At 42.1% G+C, this 22,090-nt stretch overlaps 2 protein-coding genes across 3 annotated transcripts in view; both read left to right on the top strand.

Annotated features, from left to right (window-relative positions):
* Positions 1 to 50: 50 nt before the first annotated feature.
* hsp90aa1.2 (heat shock protein 90, alpha (cytosolic), class A member 1, tandem duplicate 2) lies at positions 51 to 8,527 on the top strand. Of its 2 annotated transcripts, XM_076272773.1 has the most exons (12): positions 51 to 250; positions 944 to 1,044; positions 1,804 to 1,953; positions 2,207 to 2,573; positions 3,042 to 3,175; positions 3,453 to 3,803; positions 3,985 to 4,150; positions 5,581 to 5,771; positions 6,524 to 6,671; positions 6,877 to 7,145; positions 7,349 to 7,682; positions 8,060 to 8,527. In XM_076272773.1, exons 3-12 carry the CDS (start codon positions 1,804 to 1,806, stop codon positions 8,167 to 8,169), a joined length of 2,220 nt encoding a protein of 739 aa, XP_076128888.1. In that variant the 5' UTR covers positions 51 to 250; positions 944 to 1,044; the 3' UTR covers positions 8,170 to 8,527. The 2 variants fall into 2 exon arrangements, with proteins under 2 accessions (XP_076128888.1, XP_076128887.1); XM_076272772.1 differs by lacking the exon at positions 944 to 1,044.
* Positions 8,528 to 9,369: 842 nt separating this feature from the next.
* LOC143110409 (serine/threonine-protein phosphatase 2A 56 kDa regulatory subunit gamma isoform-like) overlaps positions 9,370 to 22,090 on the top strand; it is a 47,566-nt gene continuing 34,845 nt past the window's right edge. The window contains exons 1-3 of the mRNA XM_076273299.1: positions 9,370 to 9,476; positions 10,185 to 10,244; positions 14,306 to 14,468. Coding sequence (XP_076129414.1) covers positions 9,441 to 9,476; positions 10,185 to 10,244; positions 14,306 to 14,468 — 259 coding nt within the window. The 5' untranslated portion in view covers positions 9,370 to 9,440. The remainder of the gene's footprint in view (positions 9,477 to 10,184; positions 10,245 to 14,305; positions 14,469 to 22,090) is intronic.

Here is a 22,090-nt window from a genome sequence, read left to right as displayed (position 1 = left end):
CGCCCTATCGGTAGGGGTGAATTGAGAAGATTCCAGACGGTTCTGGAAGCTGAGTTTCTCGAACACTCTGAAGGGCAGTATAAAACCGGACACAGTGTAGCGCACCAAAATCTATGCACAGGACACTTGTCATTACTGACAGCGTATGAGAGCAACCTTACCTCGGTTTGGCAGGACGTCTGCAGAGGGTGACGAGAGCAACAATTTGAAAGAATTTGTTTTTGTCAGCTGTTAAAGGGAACAAATTCAGGTAAGAAAACATAATGATAGGTTGATGATGAGCTTCAAATGAAGTGATGTTCAGTAGCTACGTTAACATTCGATAAGTTAACGTTACAGGGTTAAATGGTATCATTGATTGTAACAGTTATTGAAAATGCTGCACAATGTGTCTTAAATGACAAGAAACAAATATTTCTGGACAAAGTGCGTTCATTATGTCAAGACTTCGTGACATGGTTTGCAGGGTAGCCTAAACGTTAACATTACCCAAATCGCATAACGCCATCTAAATACGTTAATGAGCTGTCTAACCTAGCAAGGCAGTTGAGCATCCAAGAGCCACTGGACACCGCAAAGAAATTGCTAACTTATCTTCCAGCTATCCTAGCTTGAGTTAACGATACTCTTCCCATTCCCAAGGAGGAGTCACGATAGATGAGTAAGCTATGCTAGCCCAAGTAGCCAGGTTTTTATGATGCTAGCTATCATAGCAAGGATAAGTAGTTGCCTTTAATGTTAATGTTATTATCTTGCCAGCTGTCATTATTATGACACAGATTACAGTCCATGTAAAATGAATAACGTTTGTGGATCCTTTACTAAACTTGAGCTGATGTTAGGTGGTGGTTCGCTTTAGTTTCTTTTAATTTAAATGTGCTATATCATAAGTTATAATATTCACTTAAACATTAACGTTACTATTTCATTCTTTTAACATTAGGTTAACTGTGATTGACTATCAAACTCCAGTGGACTCTTCACGTGGAGCTTTATCTGGAATTTACGATTCAGTTGGGTGTTAACGTTAATCGGCTTAGTCTGGTAATTTGGCTAATATTCATTTTATTACGTTTGGTTTTTCTTGTTGATTGAATGTAAGCAGTATTTTAAACGGTTACTTATTACGAAATGTTACAACACACCAAAATGAGCGTCTTCGTAGTAATGTCGCTGAATGAGATGCGCGCCTGTGGAAGAGACTAGTATTTTCTAGAAGGTTGTAATTTACCGCGTAAACCAGAAGGTGGAGTGTATCTGGCTGCGCCTAACCATGTTGTGCGAGGATTTCGTGACTGAGTTATCGAAGTCCTTTTCAAATATCTGGTAGCCTATTATAGTTTAAATACATTTTGATTATAAGTGCGCTCTTTCAAGAATATGTATCGCCAATATAATATAATATAATAATAATAAAGATATTTAATGACTTAAACCTAAACATACATTTTGATTATAAGCGCACTTATTATCAAAATGTATTTAGACTATAATAGGCTACCAGATATTTTAAAAGGACTTCGATAACTCAGTCACGAAATCCTCCCATGTATATTGTAGATTCACGTGCAGCTTTTTTATGTCGACCAAATTGCTGAACAGGGTTCCTATTTTTGTCCCAGACTCGTTATTTGTAATCGTATGTTTAGGTTTAAGTCATTAAATCTCTTTATTATTATTATTATTATTATTATTATTGTGTATTGCAATTGTAAATGTTGTGGGATTGATATTTGGAGTTATATCTGGTTTATAGCAACTTTGTAGAATTTGTCCTGAAAGAATGGCTTTTTCCCCTCATAGATGCCTGAACCACAGGACCAGAGCATGGAGGAGGAGGCCGAGACCTTTGCCTTCCAGGCAGAGATTGCCCAGCTGATGTCCTTGATCATCAACACTTTCTACTCCAACAAAGAAATCTTCCTCAGGGAACTTATCTCTAACTCCTCAGATGTGAGTAGATGCTCCCAACAATAAGTCATCTCTTTCACCTAGTTTATAATGAGACACCTTATGCCTGCACACATGGCAAGATAAACTGGTAACTGTCGAACTGATGTTTTTTGTAATTTTATGAATTGCATACAATAATTAAAATAACAAACACAACATATGAGGGGAATATCAGGTATATTTTTTCTAATGTGTTTTGTTGACGCTTTTATTGCCATCTGGTGACCATTCTGTATGACCACTCATTTTACAGGCTCTGGACAAAATCCGCTATGAAAGTCTTACAGAACCAAGCAAGTTGGACTCTGGTAAAGACCTCAAGATTGAGATCATTCCCAACAAAGCCGATCGCACCATCACCCTCATCGACACTGGCATCGGCATGACCAAGGCCGACCTCATCAACAACCTGGGTACCATCGCCAAGTCTGGCACCAAGGCCTTCATGGAGGCTCTGCAGGCTGGAGCCGACATCTCCATGATCGGGCAGTTCGGTGTGGGTTTCTACTCCGCTTACCTGGTGGCAGAGAAGGTGACGGTCATCACCAAACACAACGATGACGAGCAGTATGTCTGGGAGTCTTCCGCTGGAGGCTCATTCACCGTCAAAGTCGATACAGGTAAGACCACAGCCTGATTACTCTGATAAAGGCTATGCGTGACAAAACCAGCAGTGGTAATGTTGCTATGAGGCAAATATGTTTATGGTGTTTGGCATCCACTTTTGTCCAAAGCAACTTATGGTATATAAACATTACGTTATTAATTATAATAATAATAATAAAATAATAATACAACATACTATATTAATTATAACTATAATAACAACAAATATATCAACAATAATAATAATTATAATAATAATAAGAAGAAAAAGAATAAATGAAAGGGAGTTTTCATATTAACAAAAAGCATAAACATACATACTACAACACTGTAAGAGATTTAATAAATGAAGTGCAAGGTGAACAGATCTTAAAACATTTCTTGAAATGTGTCACTTCCTTGTGAATGCCACTGATGTGGTACATCAACTTGAATTTCCTGTTCCTGTCTATACCTACACCTGTTCCTGTCTATACCTACAGACGAGCCAATGGGCCGTGGCACTAAGGTGATCCTGCACCTGAAGGATGACCAAACAGAGTACCTGGAGGAACGACGACTGAAAGAGATCGTCAAGAAGCACTCACAGTTCATTGGCTATCCTATTACCCTTTTTGTAAGTATGTCCGTGGTCAGTATACTTAAATGCTAAAAGTGATTCCTGACTATATTGTTCCCGGTGTCATAATCATTATAGTTATAGTCAGTCATATTGGGTAGAGTGATACTTTTTTGCCGTTATCGTTCTTCGTGAGAATGTCCCTCAATATTTTACTGAAGGAAATACACCTTGATAACTTGTTTTAGCTCTATCTTTAGTCCCGCTCTGTTCAAAAGAGATGCTCTATGCCAGATTTGTCAGTGTTATCACCTTTTCCCATGTTGCCTCACAGGTGGAGAAGGAGCGTGACAAGGAAGTGAGTGACGACGAAGCAGAGGAGGAGGAGGAGAAAGAGAAGAAGGAGAAGAAAGATGGAGAGGAGGAAGGAAAGGATGCTGACAAGCCTGAGATTGAGGACGTGGGCTCAGACGAGGACGAAGACCACGACCACGACCACGACCACGACAAGTGCGGAGACAAGAAGAAGAAGAAGAAGAAGATCAAGGAGAAGTACATCGACCAGGAGGAGCTGAACAAGACCAAGCCTCTCTGGACCCGTAACCCTGAGGACATCACCAACGAGGAGTATGGGGAGTTCTACAAGAGCCTTACAAACGACTGGGAGGACCACCTGGCTGTCAAGGTAAATGACACCCATCTGTCATTTATTTGTACAATATTTATTGTGTTGTTGACTGCACGTTAGACAATAACCTTTATGCTATTTAGAATTGTCACATAGCAATATGAAAAAATAACACTTGGCGTTGTGGCAGGTTATTGCACTGAATAAAGCACCATGTTTCCTAATTTTGTGTCCACAGCACTTCTCAGTGGAAGGACAGCTGGAGTTCCGTGCCCTCCTCTTCGTGCCCCGCCGTGCGCCCTTTGACCTCTTTGAGAACAAGAAGAAGAAGAACAATATCAAGCTATATGTGCGCAGAGTCTTCATCATGGACAACTGTGACGATCTTATCCCTGAGTACCTCAGTAAGTGCCATCACAGAGCCTCTATGGGATGTTATGGAATGGTATTATGATTCTATAGTAATGAAAGATGAACCATTTTCCATTTAGATTATGTGTCTTAGTGAACATAACCTAAAATATATCTATATATAGCCTATGTCTAGAGTAGGGTTGGGCACCGAAACACGGTTCTAATATGGCACCGGTGCCGACACAAACAGTAGTAACTGCATCGAATAACAATGTGGATTTCGGTGCCTCATTTCGGTGCTTAAATAGCGTTTTAAAAAAAAAATGTATACGAGGCATCACTGCACCTCTAACGTCTTGCTCTGATAGCAACACATCCAGATACAGTTACCTAACATATGATAAACACTGGATATAAACCAGGGGGGTGCACCACATAGGCCAGTGGACAGTGTTTGACAGCTTGCGTGAGCCCAAGTAGCCTAGCTTACTTTAAAGCGATATCACGAGCTTGTGTCAAAATCTAGCAGTGGGCCTAACTACACACAAGCAAAAGGCTATGAAACAACATCAACAGTAGGCTAGCCTATACGTTACACAATATCCTTGCTAATGCGCTAACTGACATTTGAAATGTTATCAGCAAAGTTGTAAGGGGAAAACTTTATTTCACGGTGTGAATGGCATGATATTAATCTTTCATGTGCACGAGGCCCATAGCATCACAATGAATATGAAGATCATGGTTAAAGTTAGCTGGCAAAAACATAAATATGTAGGTTACATACCTGATGTCACTGAGCTGTCAAAGAGGCTACAAAACCATCTCCGTACGGTGTTAGTGCATAGCCATAGTTGCTATTAAAATACCTACTAGGCTAGCGCTGGGAATGTAAACACTTCAACACCGACATGTAGCCTAATATGTTCAAAACTACTGCGTGTTATGGGTTAAGACATGCCATTTCTTGAAGCATTTGGGAACACACTGAAATAACTGGAAAGTAGAGTCCCTGTTAGATTAGCTTGCTTGCAAATGCCGTTGTCCATGACCTGGCAGTTTAATGGCAAGCGGTTTTAACATACCTTATGGCAAACCGCCTACACTGGGTAAACTTGAAAACAGAGCTTACCATTGTGTGTGCATGCATGGCAAGCTGTTTTAACATTTAAATGTATTATTCGTAGGAGCAATGAGATATTGATAGTAAATTGAATATAACAGTTCAATTTCATGTTCAAATTTGTCTTATCAATAAATCAATTCATGCTTTAGACCATTTTAATGTAAAACATTTTAAAAACAAAGTACCGGTTCAGGCACCGTTTCGGCACCGGCACCGTTTTAAAAGTATCGATTTAGCACCGGTATCGGATAAAACCCAAACGATACCCAACCCTAGTCTAGAGTGTCATCCGCTCAACTTTGGTTTAGGCTGTGTATATTCATGCATGTGTGTGTGATCCCTGTTTTCTGCCAGACTTTATCCGTGGTGTGGTGGACTCTGAGGATCTTCCCCTGAACATCTCCAGAGAGATGCTTCAGCAGAGCAAGATCCTGAAGGTCATCCGCAAGAACCTGGTCAAGAAGTGCCTGGAACTCTTTGCTGAACTGGCCGAGGACAAGGACAACTACAAGAAGTACTACGAGCAGTTCTCCAAGAATATCAAGGTACATTGTCTATGCCCTATCCCCCATCTCCTCAGCTTGGCCGTCCATTGCATCTGTTGAGCAGTTGGCTAAATCTCTCCAGTCCTCGAAAACGGTTTGGTGTGTCGTGGTGGAAATTTCAAATCCAGTCAGCTAGTGGTGTGAAGCATCATTTAAGCCTGACAGCAGGGTAGACAATCCCTCGTTGTTCCATCTGACTGTCCGAGGAGAGCTGAAACCTTAGCAGTCAATTGTTAGCATCCTGGGCACTGCCCTGCTAACCTGTTAGCATCTGCCACCTGTCTGATCCTCTCACGCAGCTTGCCTCTCCCTAAACCTGGGCCAAGTAGATTAGCACTGACCTGAGAAACTCACCCCCCCCCCCCTCCCCGGAGTCCACTGAAAGGATTAAGGGGAAGAGAGGGGATTTGTACACCCCACTTCTGTCCATTCGTTTTTCTTCTCCAATAATTTGTATTACTGAAATAAGGGCAGGTTTAGCTTGACTATAACGCTCAAAACCACAGCACAAAGTGAAAACGTAGTTGGACATGAACTGACATTTTGTCCATGTCAAGTGGCCAAGGATATTAGGCCATTGACCTTGAAAATACATTTACAAAAATACCATGGCAGCTGTACAGTGGAATTAGTTAAACATATTTTTTCCAGTTTATAACATCAGTTATGATCGACTTACCTCTGCTTGATTAAAAATCATAGTCACGATTATTTAAAAAAAAAAAAAAAATTCTGTGGTTTTATCTCTGCAGCTGGGCATCCATGAAGACTCCCAGAACAGGAAGAAGCTCTCTGAGCTGCTACGTTACTACACTTCGGCCACTGGAGATGAGATGGTGTCCCTCAAAGACTACGTCACACGCATGAAGGACACTCAGAAGCACATCTACTACATCACTGGTTAGGGAAATATATCAGTTTTTGTGAACTAGCTGATAACTTAGTCATACATAGCTGGTCTATAAGTATAAAGGCTTTTGCAATTCTTTGTAGTTGCTTAACGATTTCAGGAAAACCTATAATTTATAAAAAGAAGGTACCAGAGGAGTATGCCATTGTGGCGACACTGGACTCTGTTGAAAAATGTTGTATATTTTTGTTTCAGGTGAGACCAAGGACCAGGTGGCCAACTCGGCCTTTGTGGAGCGCCTGCGTAAAGCTGGCCTGGAGGTCATCTACATGATTGAGCCCATTGATGAATACTGCGTCCAGCAGCTGAAGGAGTTTGAGGGCAAGAACCTGGTGTCTGTGACCAAGGAGGGCCTGGAGCTGCCCGAGGACGATGAGCAGAAGAAGAAACAGGAAGAGAAGAAGTCTCAGTTTGAAAACCTGTGCAAGATCATGAAGGACATCCTGGAGAAGAAGGTGGAAAAGGTGAGGTTCTCTCAGGACACCTCGTTGTTATTGGGTTCATCACACCTCCATGGTGTATGTGCATGAAATAAATGCACATATACGAGGTTAGGATGTCACTCCTTTTCCAGTGTGTGAACATATGTGACAAGTTATTAGACTCTAAGCTGCTCACATTATTTCACTAGAAATAATATTTTTTTGTTCTTCTTCTGTGCTTCCAGGTTTCTGTGTCCAACCGTCTGGTGTCCTCCCCCTGCTGCATTGTGACCAGCACGTACGGCTGGACTGCCAACATGGAGAGGATCATGAAGGCCCAGGCTCTGAGGGACAACTCCACCATGGGCTACATGGCCGCCAAGAAGCACCTGGAGATCAACCCCGACCACCCCATCGTTGAGACGCTCAGGCAGAAGGCAGAGGCCGACAAGAATGACAAATCGGTGAAGGACTTGGTGATCCTGCTGTTCGAGACGGCCCTGCTGTCCTCTGGGTTCACCCTGGATGACCCCCAGACACACTCCAATCGCATCTACAGGATGATCAAACTAGGCTTAGGTGAGAACTCCACTCTTATCTTAAAGTTGTAATAAGATTCAACAGCATGACTTCCTAACCTGTACATTGCCTGGGTATTTGACATGATCCTGTTAGTCCGAGAGTACAAATGGGCCTACGTGTGCAGTTACATCAGATTTATATACTGTATATGAAAGCAAAGCCTTCTTCATAGTAAAAACTGAACACTTGCATCATTTTCAGGTCCCGATTTTCAGACATTTGTTTCACGTTTTACTACTATTCTCAGTCCTCTTGATGAGCTGATGTAGGTTTGGGTTGCCCTCCTAGGCTGAGAGAGTATCTTAGATTAGATACTAGTTACAATGGTCCCTGTATGAGTTGTCTGACCCCTGTGAACTTCTATGTCCTTGCAGGCATCGATGAGGACGACCTGACCACAGACGACACAAGTGCTGCTCCCATAGAGGACATGCCTCCTCTGGAGGGAGACGACGACACGTCCCGAATGGAGGAGGTGGATTAAAGCTAAAGCCTGGAGTCTGCTGGGCAGGAGACCTCCACTTCAGTGCTGTAAATGGTTGTAGGATTTGATGTTCAAATGATTCCTGGAATGTCTTTCCCTAGACCCCCCCCCCCACACACACACACACACACATACACACACACACCATTCATTCCCCTCCCATTGGCTTGACCAGATCAAACTGCTATTCCTTCATGACGTCTACCTTTTTTTGTATTGAGTTGTGTATTGCTTTTGTATTTATTTACATTCCAGGTTTGCTTTTGTTTGTTCAACTGTATTGTACATATCAAATTGATACTGTAACTTTAATTGGGGGGACCCACAAAATAAAAGTTTACCATGTCAGCCTCTTTGATATCCTGGCATGTCTTTCTGATTTGTATGTACATTTATGCAGACACTTTTATACAAAGTTATAATAATGCAACAGCCTAAATACTACAATACTACAATAAATACTACCACAAGAAAATGAGAGTGCAGAAGTTAAAGTGATAATCAAAGTGTAGTTGAAGGTGATAGTGGTAGGAGGTTGAAGATAAATACTGGTACAAACGTTCTCAGACTATTATTTGATTGCACTGTTTATAATATTGGATTTTTCCGAAGGAATCGGCCCACATCAAGGATGGAGTGTATATTTTTTTACATGTTTACAAATCAAAAGATTATTTCCCCCCATATTGACAGCAAGGTAAAAAAACAACTCCTGGCTATGTCCATTCCTCCAAGTTACACCTTTTATAATTATGGCCACCAGATGGTGCTAGACTTCTGTCTTCGGGAGCGACCTGCGCTAAATCTTCAGATCCTTGTTGTAGAAAAAAAGGACTTGGCCGATTTCGGACGAACGCACAACGCGAACAAAACTCAAATCTAAAATGTAGTCTGCAAACTAAATGCCACTGGTAACGTGATAGTAACGCGGTGAGTTACTATTATAGTTAGTGCAAATGTTATGTTGACATTTGACTCACTTGCATGGACTCGCATATAAATTGTTAGCCTGTGGATTTAGGTACTTTACATACATCCGTAAATTTCTGCCCGCTTAAGGGAGAAAGTCTTTGATCCTTGATAAAAGTCTATTTTTGTAACTCGGAGGATAAACCAGAGCGTAGTAAGGCTGACAGCCAGCGCGCTGGGTCACCTGACAGAAGTGTACCAGCCTATCATATGTTAGGGGAGAGGCAAACCGCTACAGTCGGACAAGAGTTGTCAGGAGTGGGCTCTAGTGAAGAGAGTAAAAGAGGGGTGAGGAAGAACACATGAGTGCAATGCCGAATAAAACGAAAAAAGATAAGGTACGTTTAGTTAATACGTCATGTTGATAATAGTACATTTCATTGAAAGTGTGCCTACTTTTTAATTCATCCGCTAAAATGCGAAGGCCTCGCCTGCATCTCATGTCTTCCCGAGGGTGTCAGCCATCCACGGTATTTGCTAGCTAGCTTCCAGTTGATAGCTAGCAAGCTAATGTAGCCAACCTCACAGCCTGCTATCAGTTTGTCAAAGGACACATATTTTTCATGACACTTGCTAGCAAAATAAAGTTTACTGTTGGTTCAGCCGTTGTTGGCCCGTTTGGAATATTATGTTTTTAGTCAAATAAAACTCGTTGTGACATCTGAATAACTGTAATGTATTTTGGTGTTCGCTAATTATCTGGCTAGCTTGAGGAGTGGCCACTTGCTATGTAGCTGGATGAAGCTACGTTACCTTGGTGCAGAGCTAGCGTCGTTAACTATGGTAACCAATTACTTGGCGGTTGTGTTAGCTAGGTTGGTGTTGCGTTAGCGAGGTGGTTGCAACCTTTACTGCAAGGTTTGTCGACTATTGTCATGTGTTTGTTTAAAACATTACTGTGATACATGTTGACACATTAGGAAAATATGCATTTACAAAAGCCCCGTTGGAGCTGACAGCTTGCTAAGTTATTGTTTGCTAACAACCTAGTCTATCGCTGACGTTAGCCGTCTTACCACCCGGCTCTTTTTCGTCCTTGTTTCCAGGAATCACCAAAGTCTGGAAAAGTTGGCAAAACGGGCGGTCAAGAGAATGCCGAACACGAGGTAAGGGATTATGCATTTTCAAAGCAAAATTATGGAAGTATGTCTTTAAAACCATCATACTGAGCTATAAATGTGCCAGCTAAACAGCGTCCCCCCGGTAATTTAGCCGAGATGAGTGTACAGTTCACTATCATACATGATAACCAAGATGACATTAACGTTAGCATCCCGTTTGGACCGTCTTGGACGCAGAGATTTGCCTCGAATAAATTCAACATAGGAAGTGCACCACGCCCAATAATTCGGCGAAAGCGTCTTCGAACTGTTTGATTTCAAAGACTGTTGTGTTTTTTGCATTTCCCATCACATTAGGTGGCAGTAACGTTAACGTTAGCTACTAGCTTGCTGCCTAGCTAACGTTAACGTAATTGCACCAGTTCGTCTCAGGGGACACCGGTCCTCACCGCTTACGGCATCGGCTGAAAACTTGAGCGTCTTTCTTAATAACCTAGCATTAGTTGTTGTTAATAATAATAATAATAATAATAATAATAATAATTCATTTTATTTCTATATCGCTTTTCAAAGACCCAAAGTCACTTACAGATTGGGGAAACAAAGAAGGACAACAGTACCACATACACACACACGTACACACACACAAGAGCAGCAATGAATTGATGAATAAAAAGTAAATCACAATGGTACATGCGCCAAAGACAAGAGGAATAGTGGAATGAGGAATGAATAATAATACTACAGACATCCAGGACAAGACATGAGCAAAAACAGTCACAATGGGGGTCGAGTTGCAGGGGAGGGTGGCGGGGTAGGGGCAGGGGGTGACTGGGTATGAGGAGGGGAGAGGGCAAGGATGGGGATGGTTATGGTTGTGGGTAGGGGAGGTCGTAGGCTTGTGAGAAGAGGTATGTTTTTAAACGGGATTTGAATGTGGAAAGTGAGGGGGAGTCACGGACAGATTGGGGGAGTGAGTTCCAGAGTCGGGGTGCTGCTGAGAAGAATGCTCTGTCGCCAAAAGTTTTGAGTCTTGATGGTTTGGTGATCAGAGTGAGTGTGGAGGAGGATCGGAGGGCTCGGGAGGGTCGATTGGGGGTGAGGAGATCGGACAGGTAGGACGGGGCCAGGTGATGGAGGGCTTTAAAAGTCAGGAGGAGTATTTTGAAGGTTATGTGTTGTTTGATAGGGAGCCAGTGGAGAGCGAAGAGGACAGGAGTGATGGGTTCACGGGACCGGGTGTGGGTTGTTCCCTATGTTGTAGTTCAGAGTAGTGTGCATTGTCCATACGACAACACAACACAATGTCATGTGCTCCTCGGCTGTGTGTGAGTGTATTTAGTCGTCACTCAGGGAACCCCAAGGCACACAATCAAGGGAGGCTTCATTCAGCTCAGATTATCTGCGTTGTAGTCTCTATGCTTAGTAGATCTATTGGCCGTTTTTTTAATAACCTAAACGTAAAGATGGGTTCTACTCTGGGTGTATGGGTGAGATGAATTCTGCTTGCTTTTTATCTACTCTAATATGCTACATTACAATATGCAAACAAAAATGTAATTGGCTGTGAATTGACATGTCTAAACATCCATTCCATTAGTTATTCATTAATTGATAGACAGGGCATGTGGAGCCACAAACACTTGGATCCAGTTATTTAACCAGGTTCCACTGGACTGAATCTGTGACATCAAAATCTGACTAAATCTGAAAGTCCCAGACCTTGTTGCACTACTCAAACATTGCCCCAGTTTGCAGCTGGTTCAGTTGATCAACTCTTGTCTGTAATATAAATAAGCGTAATACTATTGTATGTTCTGTTTATAATCTTATAAACAACATAGATAATCAGCACATACACTGGTATTAGGCTTGATAAACAGTCAGTGTTGCAAAGTATTCTGAAAAAGCCTACTCAGGCAATGTGTGTGTGTGTATATATATATATATATATATATATATATATATAATATAATATAAATGCTTTAAAACTGTTACCATGTTGTTAGTCGCTTTGGTTAAAAATGCATCAGCCAAATGTAATGTAATGTAATATCGATTCATTCTCTACCTGGGCCTACGTACTGTAGGTCTCTCTGCACAATGATGCAATGTTATTAACCAGTTGAGCTATACATAGGCCTACAGTGAAGCTCAAAAGTATGAATATTCATGCTAGATTTCGGTTACCGTGAATTTTTATTTGGCCAGTAGGTTTGCAAAAGGCAACACATTGGGTGTGAATAATTTTGGCCGTCTCAACTGCACATGAGTAGAAAGGTGGTGGCTTGTATAAGGGTGCACTGGGAGCCTCTCCTCATCCTCAGGGAGCCATAAAACATCTAAATATTGTCATGGATTTTAAAGGCCTAAACAAATGAAATTGTAGCAGGCATTACATTGGCAGGCATTACATTTGATCTGGAGCAGAAGGAGACCAGCTAGCCTAAACCAGTGCAGAATAGTGCCACCTGGAGGACAATACTCATAAGAATGTAATTTGTTGCAAAGTGGTTTTAGCCTGGAGATTCCAGACCCAAATCCGAAAGATTAATGGTCTGGCCATGACTAATGACTAGTGACTCGCTGAGCAAATTCAAATTGTGCTCCCGCAAGAATTCTGTGTATTTCCAGGGTATTTAGATCAGGATGTGTAAACACAATATTGTGCCTTATCACTGTGGCAATGTTATTAGAGATTTGCTTTGTTGATATATTATATTGTGTCCATTCTCCAACAGTTATTGGTTAGTCGCTAAAGTTGATTGAGAAGGGGTGTGTGTGTGTGTGTGTGTGTGTGTGTGCTCATCACCAATTGTTCCCTTACATCTTGGGGTCCTAATCCAGTGCGTCCGCTCCTCTCTGTGTTCTATAATGGCGTGATCCATTTGTCCATCGTAATCATGTTACGAGTAGTAAGTTGTCTGAAAAACCGGAAGGTATGCAAAATGATGTAACGACACGCCCATTTCAAGTTGTCTGACGAGAAGCAATCTCATTTAAACCAGAGGACCCCCAAGTTCGACGGACAGTTCTTACGATTTGAAAACAAACATGGCTACGCCCTCTGTTTACTCTTCTTTTAACTGCTTATCAAATGTGAATGACACATTCCAATGCCTTAAGGGTATGTTGTCTTGTTGTTGGTGGAATATTGTGGAATGTGTTGTTTATCCGTTCTGTTGGTGTTAGTTAAAGTGGCTAGCAGTGTTGCTAAAAACAAACGCTAGACAACGCTTCATTACTCGCGGTGAATACCATGCTCTCCGACTCATTGTGTTGTGATGAAAGTAAACGCAAACTGGAAACACGTATAGCTCGGTCTTATGAGGAAGTGACGTCGTTTCACAAGTTACGTGTTATCACAAGCCATCACCACGGACAAATGGATCACAGGATAACTGAGGAGCCGCTAATACAGCTGCCCCTTTCAAATTGAAATCGTTGCGCTGCAAGCTGTGGCCTCATTAGTGTGCACTTGGAGAAGGCAAAGATTAGATGACTGACTGCAGCCCTTTGCTTTACTCTGCTCTGCTACATCACAGCTTAATGAGGCTGTCGGCCAGCAGACCAGAGAGCTGCACACAAAACTGTAGGCCAACACCTTATCATGCTCGGGATGGATTTTAAGACTTAGGCTAATTATATTCTGGAAGGCTCCGGTGTTGTTGGTATCATTTTAATGAGTGTAGGTGTTGTAGTAGGCTTGCAAATAACCCCTAAGCAGAGTTTGGAAATGAACCTTTTAAAATGGAAATATCTACCAGCTACCACTGATAGACAAATGGTCAGATTCAACAGCCACTCAATAATCAACCATTATTTTGTGTCTGAAATGTACCATTTGCCTGATGGATGTTGCTAATTTCAAACCCTGTCCTTAACAGCTTTGAAACTTTTATTGTAAATCTGCCACACTACACGATGTGGAATATGTGAAGTACTTTGAATAAAGTTGATGCCCCCCGCTGATTGTTGTGGTTTGAACAGTTTCGAAGTCTGCTTCACAAAATATGTCAATTATGCTCAGTTCATAAAGAAAAGCATTGATTGATGGCACATTGTTCCTCATGGTACTGTGGTGCCTGGTCTCTCTACCTGCACAGGGTTCCAACAGGAAAGGTAGCAACAGCGTCCCACCTCCCACCCAGCTGCTGAAGGGGAAGCAGAGCGGATCCCAGACGCCCGTCAAGAAGGACAAGCGCCCCAGCTCGTCCAGATTCAGTCTCAGCAACAACCGGGAGCTGCAGAAACTTCCCGCCTTCAAAGGTGAGCTGGGCTTACACGCATGGACAGACACCCACCCACCCACACACACACACACACTCACTCAAAAGGTAGGGTATTTGCTGTAAAATTGCATGGATTGGGGCATTTGTGCAATTAGGGATGCGATTAGGCGTAGGATATTCATGCAATAATCTTGTGTAGGGCTGCGTGTTTGTAATGAAGTGGCTTTGGGATGCTCAGTGTTGTTGAAGGCCGAGGAGTGTGTCACCACCTAGTCTTTCATTCTCTCCCCAGACGCAGGGTAGTTAAGGCTGCATGTTGCTGTGAAGGCCGAGGAGTGTGTCACCACCTAGTCTTTCATTCTCTCCCCAGACGCAGGGTAGTTAAGGCTGCATGTTGCTGTGAAGGCCTAGTGCTTGAGGGCGAAAAGGGTGATTGATGGACTGATATTGCAGTAGGACCATGAATGAACGTTTGAGGGCCTTGAGAATACAACACTGTGGACCGAATCATGTGCTGCAGCAGCAGCAGCCTCAGCACACAGCGGACAGCATTAGCCATCTAAGCACTGTACCAAGACCACTGTCTTTTGTGTAACATAAGTGGTAGTAGTGTCAGGTCTGAACTGAAAGCAGGGATGCAAGCATGGCCATTAGCTCTGGCCAACACCTGTGGGCCATCGTGTGGGTGGTTTAGTCAGGGTGTCCTCAGACTAGGTCAGCAGACCTGTTCTTTCTGAGCTGGTTTCGTAACGGTCAGGCTGATGATTCACGACAAGGCAACTTATGGAGTCCCACGGTCCAGTATCAGGTTTTCCACCCCCATCTGATTTGTCCTCTTCACACACTTCACTTCAACAAGTTAACTTAGCATCAAGGATGAATTGAAATAACTCCGGTGATGGGCAGAAAAACTGACACTGGCCCTTGTGGTGGTGGTGATAACACTGGTGTTGATAATATAGACACTACGTGTATGATTTATGCTTCAATAGACCTTTATGGTCCTAACTGAGATGTTGCCATTCAGTATCTTTTTGATTTCATGATGACATTTTTATACTGGTTAGGTGGTTCAGAGGGGTCCCCCAAACACTACCAGTTCGGGTCAGTCCCATATATGCTTCTAAAGGCTCATTTATGTCTATGCATTAGAGAGGGGGAAATTGACGAAACCTTCCTCCATACTCTGCGTACATTTAGTCTTTACATGTTTTCTGAAAACTTCCGGATACAGACGAAATCGAAGCAGTGTTTGAAATGGACAAATCTTTGTTGATACGAAAAGGCAGTACAAATCACACTTGAGGTCAACCCTGAGGTTGCAGCTCTGGTAGGTCCTCCAGTTCGGCCTCTTGTAGTCTACGCAGCCCTGAGGGTGCTGTGTTGCGTGGCCTATCACGCGTCCATAGCACTGCTCCTTGTCTGAAGGCCTGTGTTATGCAATGTGCAGTGTGGAGGATGTGGCCGCAGGCAGCACTGACTGGAGAGACTTTGTGCTGGATTGGCCCTAGCCAGTACCCAGTGCTCTATATTTAGGGCTAATCCAGAGATAACAGCCTAATGCCCCAACCCTGCATCACCATGGGACTTTATGCTGGAGAACCAGGGGCTACAGTCAGGTTCTCTCTCTCTCTCTCTGTCTTTCTCTCTCTCTCTCTCTTTCTCTCTCTCTCTTTCTTTCTCTCTCTCTCTCTCTCTCTCTCTCTCTCTCTCTCTCTCTTTCTCTCTCCAAACTTTCTTTGTCTTTTGGGTTTTCTGTCTCTGATCTTTTTTTGGTGCAGTTGTGGTGGGCTGCTTGTCCTGTGGGGCATTCTTACTGTCAAACACGCTGGGTCTTTCCCGTCACCTCGGTGTCTCACTTAACCAGTGAGACCTGGTTTCAGCCTACTTCTGCCTCTTATCTGTGTTCTTTCTGTAGTTTTTGGTGACAGTTGGCCCTGCTGGGGACTAGACTGATTTCAGCTCTGTGGAGTTCCTCTACTCCAGAAAACATTGGCCAGTATCTTGGACAAACACGTTATTACACCATTGATCCGTGACCTGGTGATGCTTAAGTCTTGGGACTTCTCTGGTTGATGTTAACTATTTTGGCAGTGAAAACGAGGATGCTTGGACCATAATCTCAGTGTTCTAAGCTGTTTTTTTTTATATTTCACATCGCTCCATATGTGCTATGATGTTTGTGAGTCAGTTAGAAAATGCTTTGGCAGTCTTCGTGATGGTAGTGTTCCGCCAGAGAGTAGGGCTCTTAACTGTGTCCAGACATGAACTTAGCTTTTGGCATCATAGCTCTTTTAGTTCCTAAGATGAACCCTTAATTATTACTGGTATGCCTCCTTTACCTCTTGTTCCTCCTGAGGTAAACCCTTTACCTGAGGTGATTTCTTTTAGCTTAAGTTCCAGAGAGAACCTTTATGCAGAGTTTTGGAGAATATCTTTATACCGAGTTCCAGATGGCATGTAAATGGACTTCCTGTTGTCCTGTGTGGAGGCCGATGAGCCTCCCATCTGATGCTGAAGCCGCTGTGTCAGAGGGCCTGTGCCATGGAGGCGTCTGGTCTGTGTCAGTCTCCGTGATGTGGACCGCTGAGCCTTGATTTTTGACGTGCCAGTTGGCTCGCAGAGCTGCATCTCCTATTTTTTGGTGTGGTTTGGCATATGTGGCTCTCACTTTGTCTGTTTCCGCTGTCTCAAGCACAGCATATGTTTGTGGTCTCACATTTATCAAGCTAGTTTTGGATCACGCTTGCAACTACATCTGAAGCATGCTGGAGGAGCTGTCTCGCAGGGCGCCCAGTCAGAGGCAGTTTTTCCCTCCGCACCCTGAAAGGAAAGGGGTGGTACCACAACATTCATCTTCAAAACTGAGAAAGAAAATACCTGTTTATTCTAACACTGGAGACACAGTGAGATTTCTCTCATGCGTAGATTGATAGGCTTTCTATAGGAGCAAGACACTTAACCCCGGAGTTGTTCCAATTGACCCAGCAATAGGTGTCAGATGAGTCACTTTGGATGAAAGCGGCATTTTAATGAATAAAGAAATAAATAGAAATACTATACTATACTATACTATACTTTGGATGAAAGCGGCATTTAAATGAATAAAGAAATAAATTAATGAATGAATGAATTGATTTGGGAGCTTGCTGGTAGGCGATCCACTGAAGCGGCATGAGCAGTTCAGGCTGTGTGTTGAGCTCAGTGGGTCAGAGCATAAATCAGACCAGCAGTCTGTCTGGTGCTGGTGGGAGCCTTGTGTCACTGTAGCCTGACTTCTGGCGCCACCTGCTGCCCGCTACTGGAACTGTAGAAAGAGTAATCACATGAGGGCGATCAATCTCTATCTATGCTGTGCTAAGATGATGCGTCAGTGACACACATGTTAAACTTGTGGTGTAAGGAGCACGTGTTGTGACGTGTTGGTTAAAAAAAAAAAAAAAAAAAAAGATTTGGTGCTTTCTGCTCTACAGGTGGTTCTCTATCTTTCTGCTCTACAGGTGGTTCTCTATCTTTCTGCTCTACAGGTGGTTCTCTATCTTTCTGCTCTGCCATTTGTCCGTTTTTTCAGCCTGCTGTACAGGTGGTCTGTTTTGGTGACCGCACTGGTTATTATTTAGTAATGGCAGAGTTTTGTCTCGTTGAAAACACTGAATGCAAATCTTATGATTTGCACAGATCAAAATGTATTATGCAGTTGCATGAAATTCAGTTGAGTTGGTTTATTATGGCCTGATCTTAATATCAGAGTCATGAGCATTTCTGATATCAGACATTTCTCAAGACAGACGGCACACAAGGAAAATGGCTTTTGCACGATTTGACACTATTTGCGTGTATATTTACTTAGCAGATCCTCTTATTCAGAATGTCTTGCAGTGATCTAACTGTTGAGATGGTTCCCCCGGGGCAGTTCTAGGTTCCCCTGGGGTAGTTCAAGGTTGCCCTGTAAGGAGTGCAGTGGTTAGGGATCAGCCAACCACCATGTTATTAAGTTGTTGTTTAAATTGTTATTTAAAACCACAAATAACAAAATGTGCATTAGGCTACTTGATGTAGTAATTAGAGATGTCCGATAATATCGGCCAACCGATATTATCGGCCCGATATTAGCATAAAAATGTAATATCTGTTAATATCGTTATCGGATTTTTTTTGCCTTAAAACCGATAACATAATGCTTGCGTTACACACAAATAGTGCCTATGCGCTCCTGAAGCGTTTACCGGCGCACAGATGATGACCTCATCAATCTGCGTCTTGAAGCATACAAATCCATCTCCCTACCCATTCATCTCGGTGGAATACTTCAGAACCCTTCGTTTAACACATGACAAACCATATATCAGAATAAACAGCAGACCTTACCGAACAGAAAGGTGTAAAGCAGTCCCCTGTACAGTTAGCCGTTCCAGACTAATCCCGTTTTGAATTTGCAGTAAATTTCAACATACATGGATGTCTCCAAATTTGGGATTTAAGTTTTACACTGTGTTTAAATTGTTCCACATTATTTCATAACGGGCCAAATACAAAACAAATATTACAAATGTCGCCTAGATATCGGTAAATCAGAGGACAGCTGACTATAAGAGTTTGTGAAAGTAGCCTTCATGATCACAAAATGCTAAGCATGCATCTAGGCTATTTGAGTTTCTTAAAGCTGAGCTGTGCTTAAATTGTTCAATACATGATTTCATAACAGGCCAAATATAAAATAAATGTTAAATATAGCCTAGATATCTGTATATGAGGAAGGACGGGTTTAGAGTGAGGATCTGTCTTGTCTGTAAAAACAGACACCCGTGACTCATATTTGTGCATTCATTCAATTAAGGTGATTGAGTTTTAGTTAAAGAAACAGTTCATGAAGCATTGTCACTCCCCGATGTGAGTCGCTACCTGATGTGAGTCACGCATGCTCAGATTGATAGGTTTTACGGCATAACGCCAAGGGATTCGACTGAAATCCATAAAATAATTAACTTTTCTGTTTAAAAAATGTTTTAGCTATCTAAGATTGTTTGATTGCTAACGTTAGCAAACGCCATTCAAGTGACCGCCTTTGTTGTGCTTGATTGCTTACTTACTTGCCAGCAGTGAACAAACTTCGTTATAGGTCAATTTTTATTGATATTACAGAAGTCTCTCGCTAGCAGTCTACTTCAGCCTCTAATCTAGAACTGACATTAGAGATCATGCCGTGAAAATGTGATGCCTTACACTAAATAATACATTACTGCTGTGTAGGCTAATGTCATTATTCTGTGGCTAACAGCACTGGTAGTCGCAAAGTAGCAAAGTGACTCATGCGCGACTCACATCCGGTAGCGACTCACATCGGAGAGTGACAAGTGTCCTACAAATGCAGGCTCATTTAACACAGAAAAAGGGTAGCCTGTCATATGCCTGTTATTTTAGTTGGCTTTACATTCTGCTATGTTGCACATAGTTGTTCAGGTACAATGTTTTATCATTTGTGAAGAAGTCAAATTTGCCCTATTTGTTGTGGGCATTGTCAAGATTATCTCAGGGAGAGTGTAATCCAAACTGTTGTTTGAGACAATTTAAAAAAAATTAATAAACATGGCACTTTTTCCCTAAATTAAGTTGAAGTATTTTTCTTATTTTGCACAGACAATGTTAACATTTGGAAAGCCTTGTTGCATTCAAGAATGCATCCAGTGGGGCATCACAATAACATTAAGCATGTTGTGTTAATTCCATAACAGGAGATATGTGATGTTACCTAAATTAGTTTTGAGGAAAAATAACCCACATATCGACATCGGTATCGGCTGATATCGGAATCGAAATTTGAGAGTTGGACAATATCGGCATATCGGATATCGGCAAAAAAGCCAATATCGGACATCCCTAGTAGTAATGTAATGACTGTCCGTCATGTTTGATTCGTTTATTTGTAGCACATATTGTGCACAGACCTTGAACCTTGAAATGTATAGCCTAGGCCATATCAGTGTCTACACACATCAGTGTAGTTAAGTTGCTGCCCGGTGTGTTTTACGATACTTCCATCTCCACTTGTGTTGTGTCTGTGTGTACAGTGTGTGTTTGGTGTGTGTGCACATTGATAGCCCTGTTCTGTAAAATTTTCCCCTCTGCTTGTGAGCAGCAGAAGCCACACTGTGTGTGCGCGCGTGCGTATGTGCATATGCGCGCGTGTGTGTGCGCCAGTGGCGGCCGGTGGTTAAAAAAATAACAGAGGAAAGAGGGTGCGCTTTGGCAAATGTGAGGTTGTGATGGTGATGGTGGCATATGTGTATATGAGTATGTAGGCCGCCTACCCAGACACATTTATAGCAGCAGTATGTACTATGTAGCATTTTAACTGGCAATGTTGTGCAATAAATGCTGTTCTGACATTCTCAGGGGGGGGGGGGGGGTCTGACCTAAGGAGCTAGGCTAGCATGCAGCAGCCAGAAAAGTTGTGGGTTCAATTCTTGGCTTCCACTATTGTGCATTTGAGCAAGGCACTTAACCCCAAATTGCTCCAGGGACAATGGACTTTATTATATAATTTAAATATATGTCACTTTGGATAATAGTGCTAAATTAATAAATGTAAATGTAAATTTAGGTCTGGGAAGTCAGGAAAGATATGTAGGCATACCTGTCAACATTTAGCTTTCCAAAAACGGGAGATTTTGTTTTTTTACGCATGCCAGTTATTAGGGGTGTGAATCTCTCATGTAAAAGACGATACGATTCGCATCTAGATACATGGGCACGATTCGATACAAGAAAAGATACATGTTTATAAAAAACGATTCAGTACAATTCGATGCGATGCGATTCGATGCAATTCGATGCAGTTCAAGAATGGAAAGCATTCTGAAAGATTTTTTATCATTTGCTCATGGCGCACATTAATTTTATATTATCAATTATCATGGTCATGGTTGTCAATTAGGCAAAAAAATGTGTGAATATGATTATCTAAACTGAGGTTTGTTTCATATACTGTATTGAAATGAAAAAAGATTAGTCTACATTTCAGTCAAACACAGCAGCCAAATACAACATAAAAATCATTTTTTATAGACTTTATAGATCTTTCACAGATTTTATAGAGTTATATCTGATTGTTTTCATGGAGCTGTAGCCTTGTTGAGGTAAGACAATACCGAAATAAAAGTGCTTAAGAAACTCTTGGCCTTTTCTCATATAGCCTAGCCTACCCTACAAGCATAAAATAGGCCTACAAATCAATGAACTCTCTGGGCTTATTTTGTTCCAACAGTAGACCTAATGCAGAAACCTATAATGCCACAAGTCTGAGTGAATATGAACAAAATCATTGGCTAATAATTTGTGCATCGTTTTAGCAGCAAGAGCCAAATTATTATTTAACATTAAGGAAATCCCTTCATCAAAGGTAAGGCTACTCTACAGACTATCGTTGCTGTTTAGGAATGCTATAAGTGTTTAATTTCGCGCTGGATTTCGAAAAACAAAAGCCGACCGAGTGCGAGTTGTCACATGCTTAAATTGCAGTAGATGTATGGGTAATGAGGTCATTTGACAACTTAAGGCAATGAATGTAACCAAAAACGAACTGCATTACCCACAATTCCGTACCACGTATAGTTTCAAAACCGGAAGTGGGATGAACGCGCTGCTTGGAACGTGAATGAG

This window comes from Alosa pseudoharengus, unplaced genomic scaffold, assembly GCF_046254945.1.
Source record: "Alosa pseudoharengus isolate Yale_2024_CS ecotype anadromous, Long Island Sound unplaced genomic scaffold, YU_APseudo_1.1 YU_APseudo_1.1_scf_7, whole genome shotgun sequence".
Classification (NCBI taxonomy): domain Eukaryota; kingdom Metazoa; phylum Chordata; class Actinopteri; order Clupeiformes; family Clupeidae; genus Alosa; species Alosa pseudoharengus.
This window is presented reverse-complemented; position numbering and strand designations above follow the sequence as displayed.

What these genes read in the sequence shown, in the direction of transcription:
- hsp90aa1.2 (XM_076272772.1), top strand. Translation starts at nt 1,804, where the DNA reads ATGCCTGAACCACAGGACCAGAGCATGGAGGAGGAGGCCGAGACCTTT. An exon ending in AGGACCACCTGGCTGTCAAG is followed by an intron (nt 3,804 to 3,984) that starts GTAAATGACACC and finishes TTGTGTCCACAG; the next exon opens with CACTTCTCAGTGGAAGGACA. An exon ending in GCACATCTACTACATCACTG is followed by an intron (nt 6,672 to 6,876) that starts GTTAGGGAAATA and finishes TTTTTGTTTCAG; the next exon opens with GTGAGACCAAGGACCAGGTG.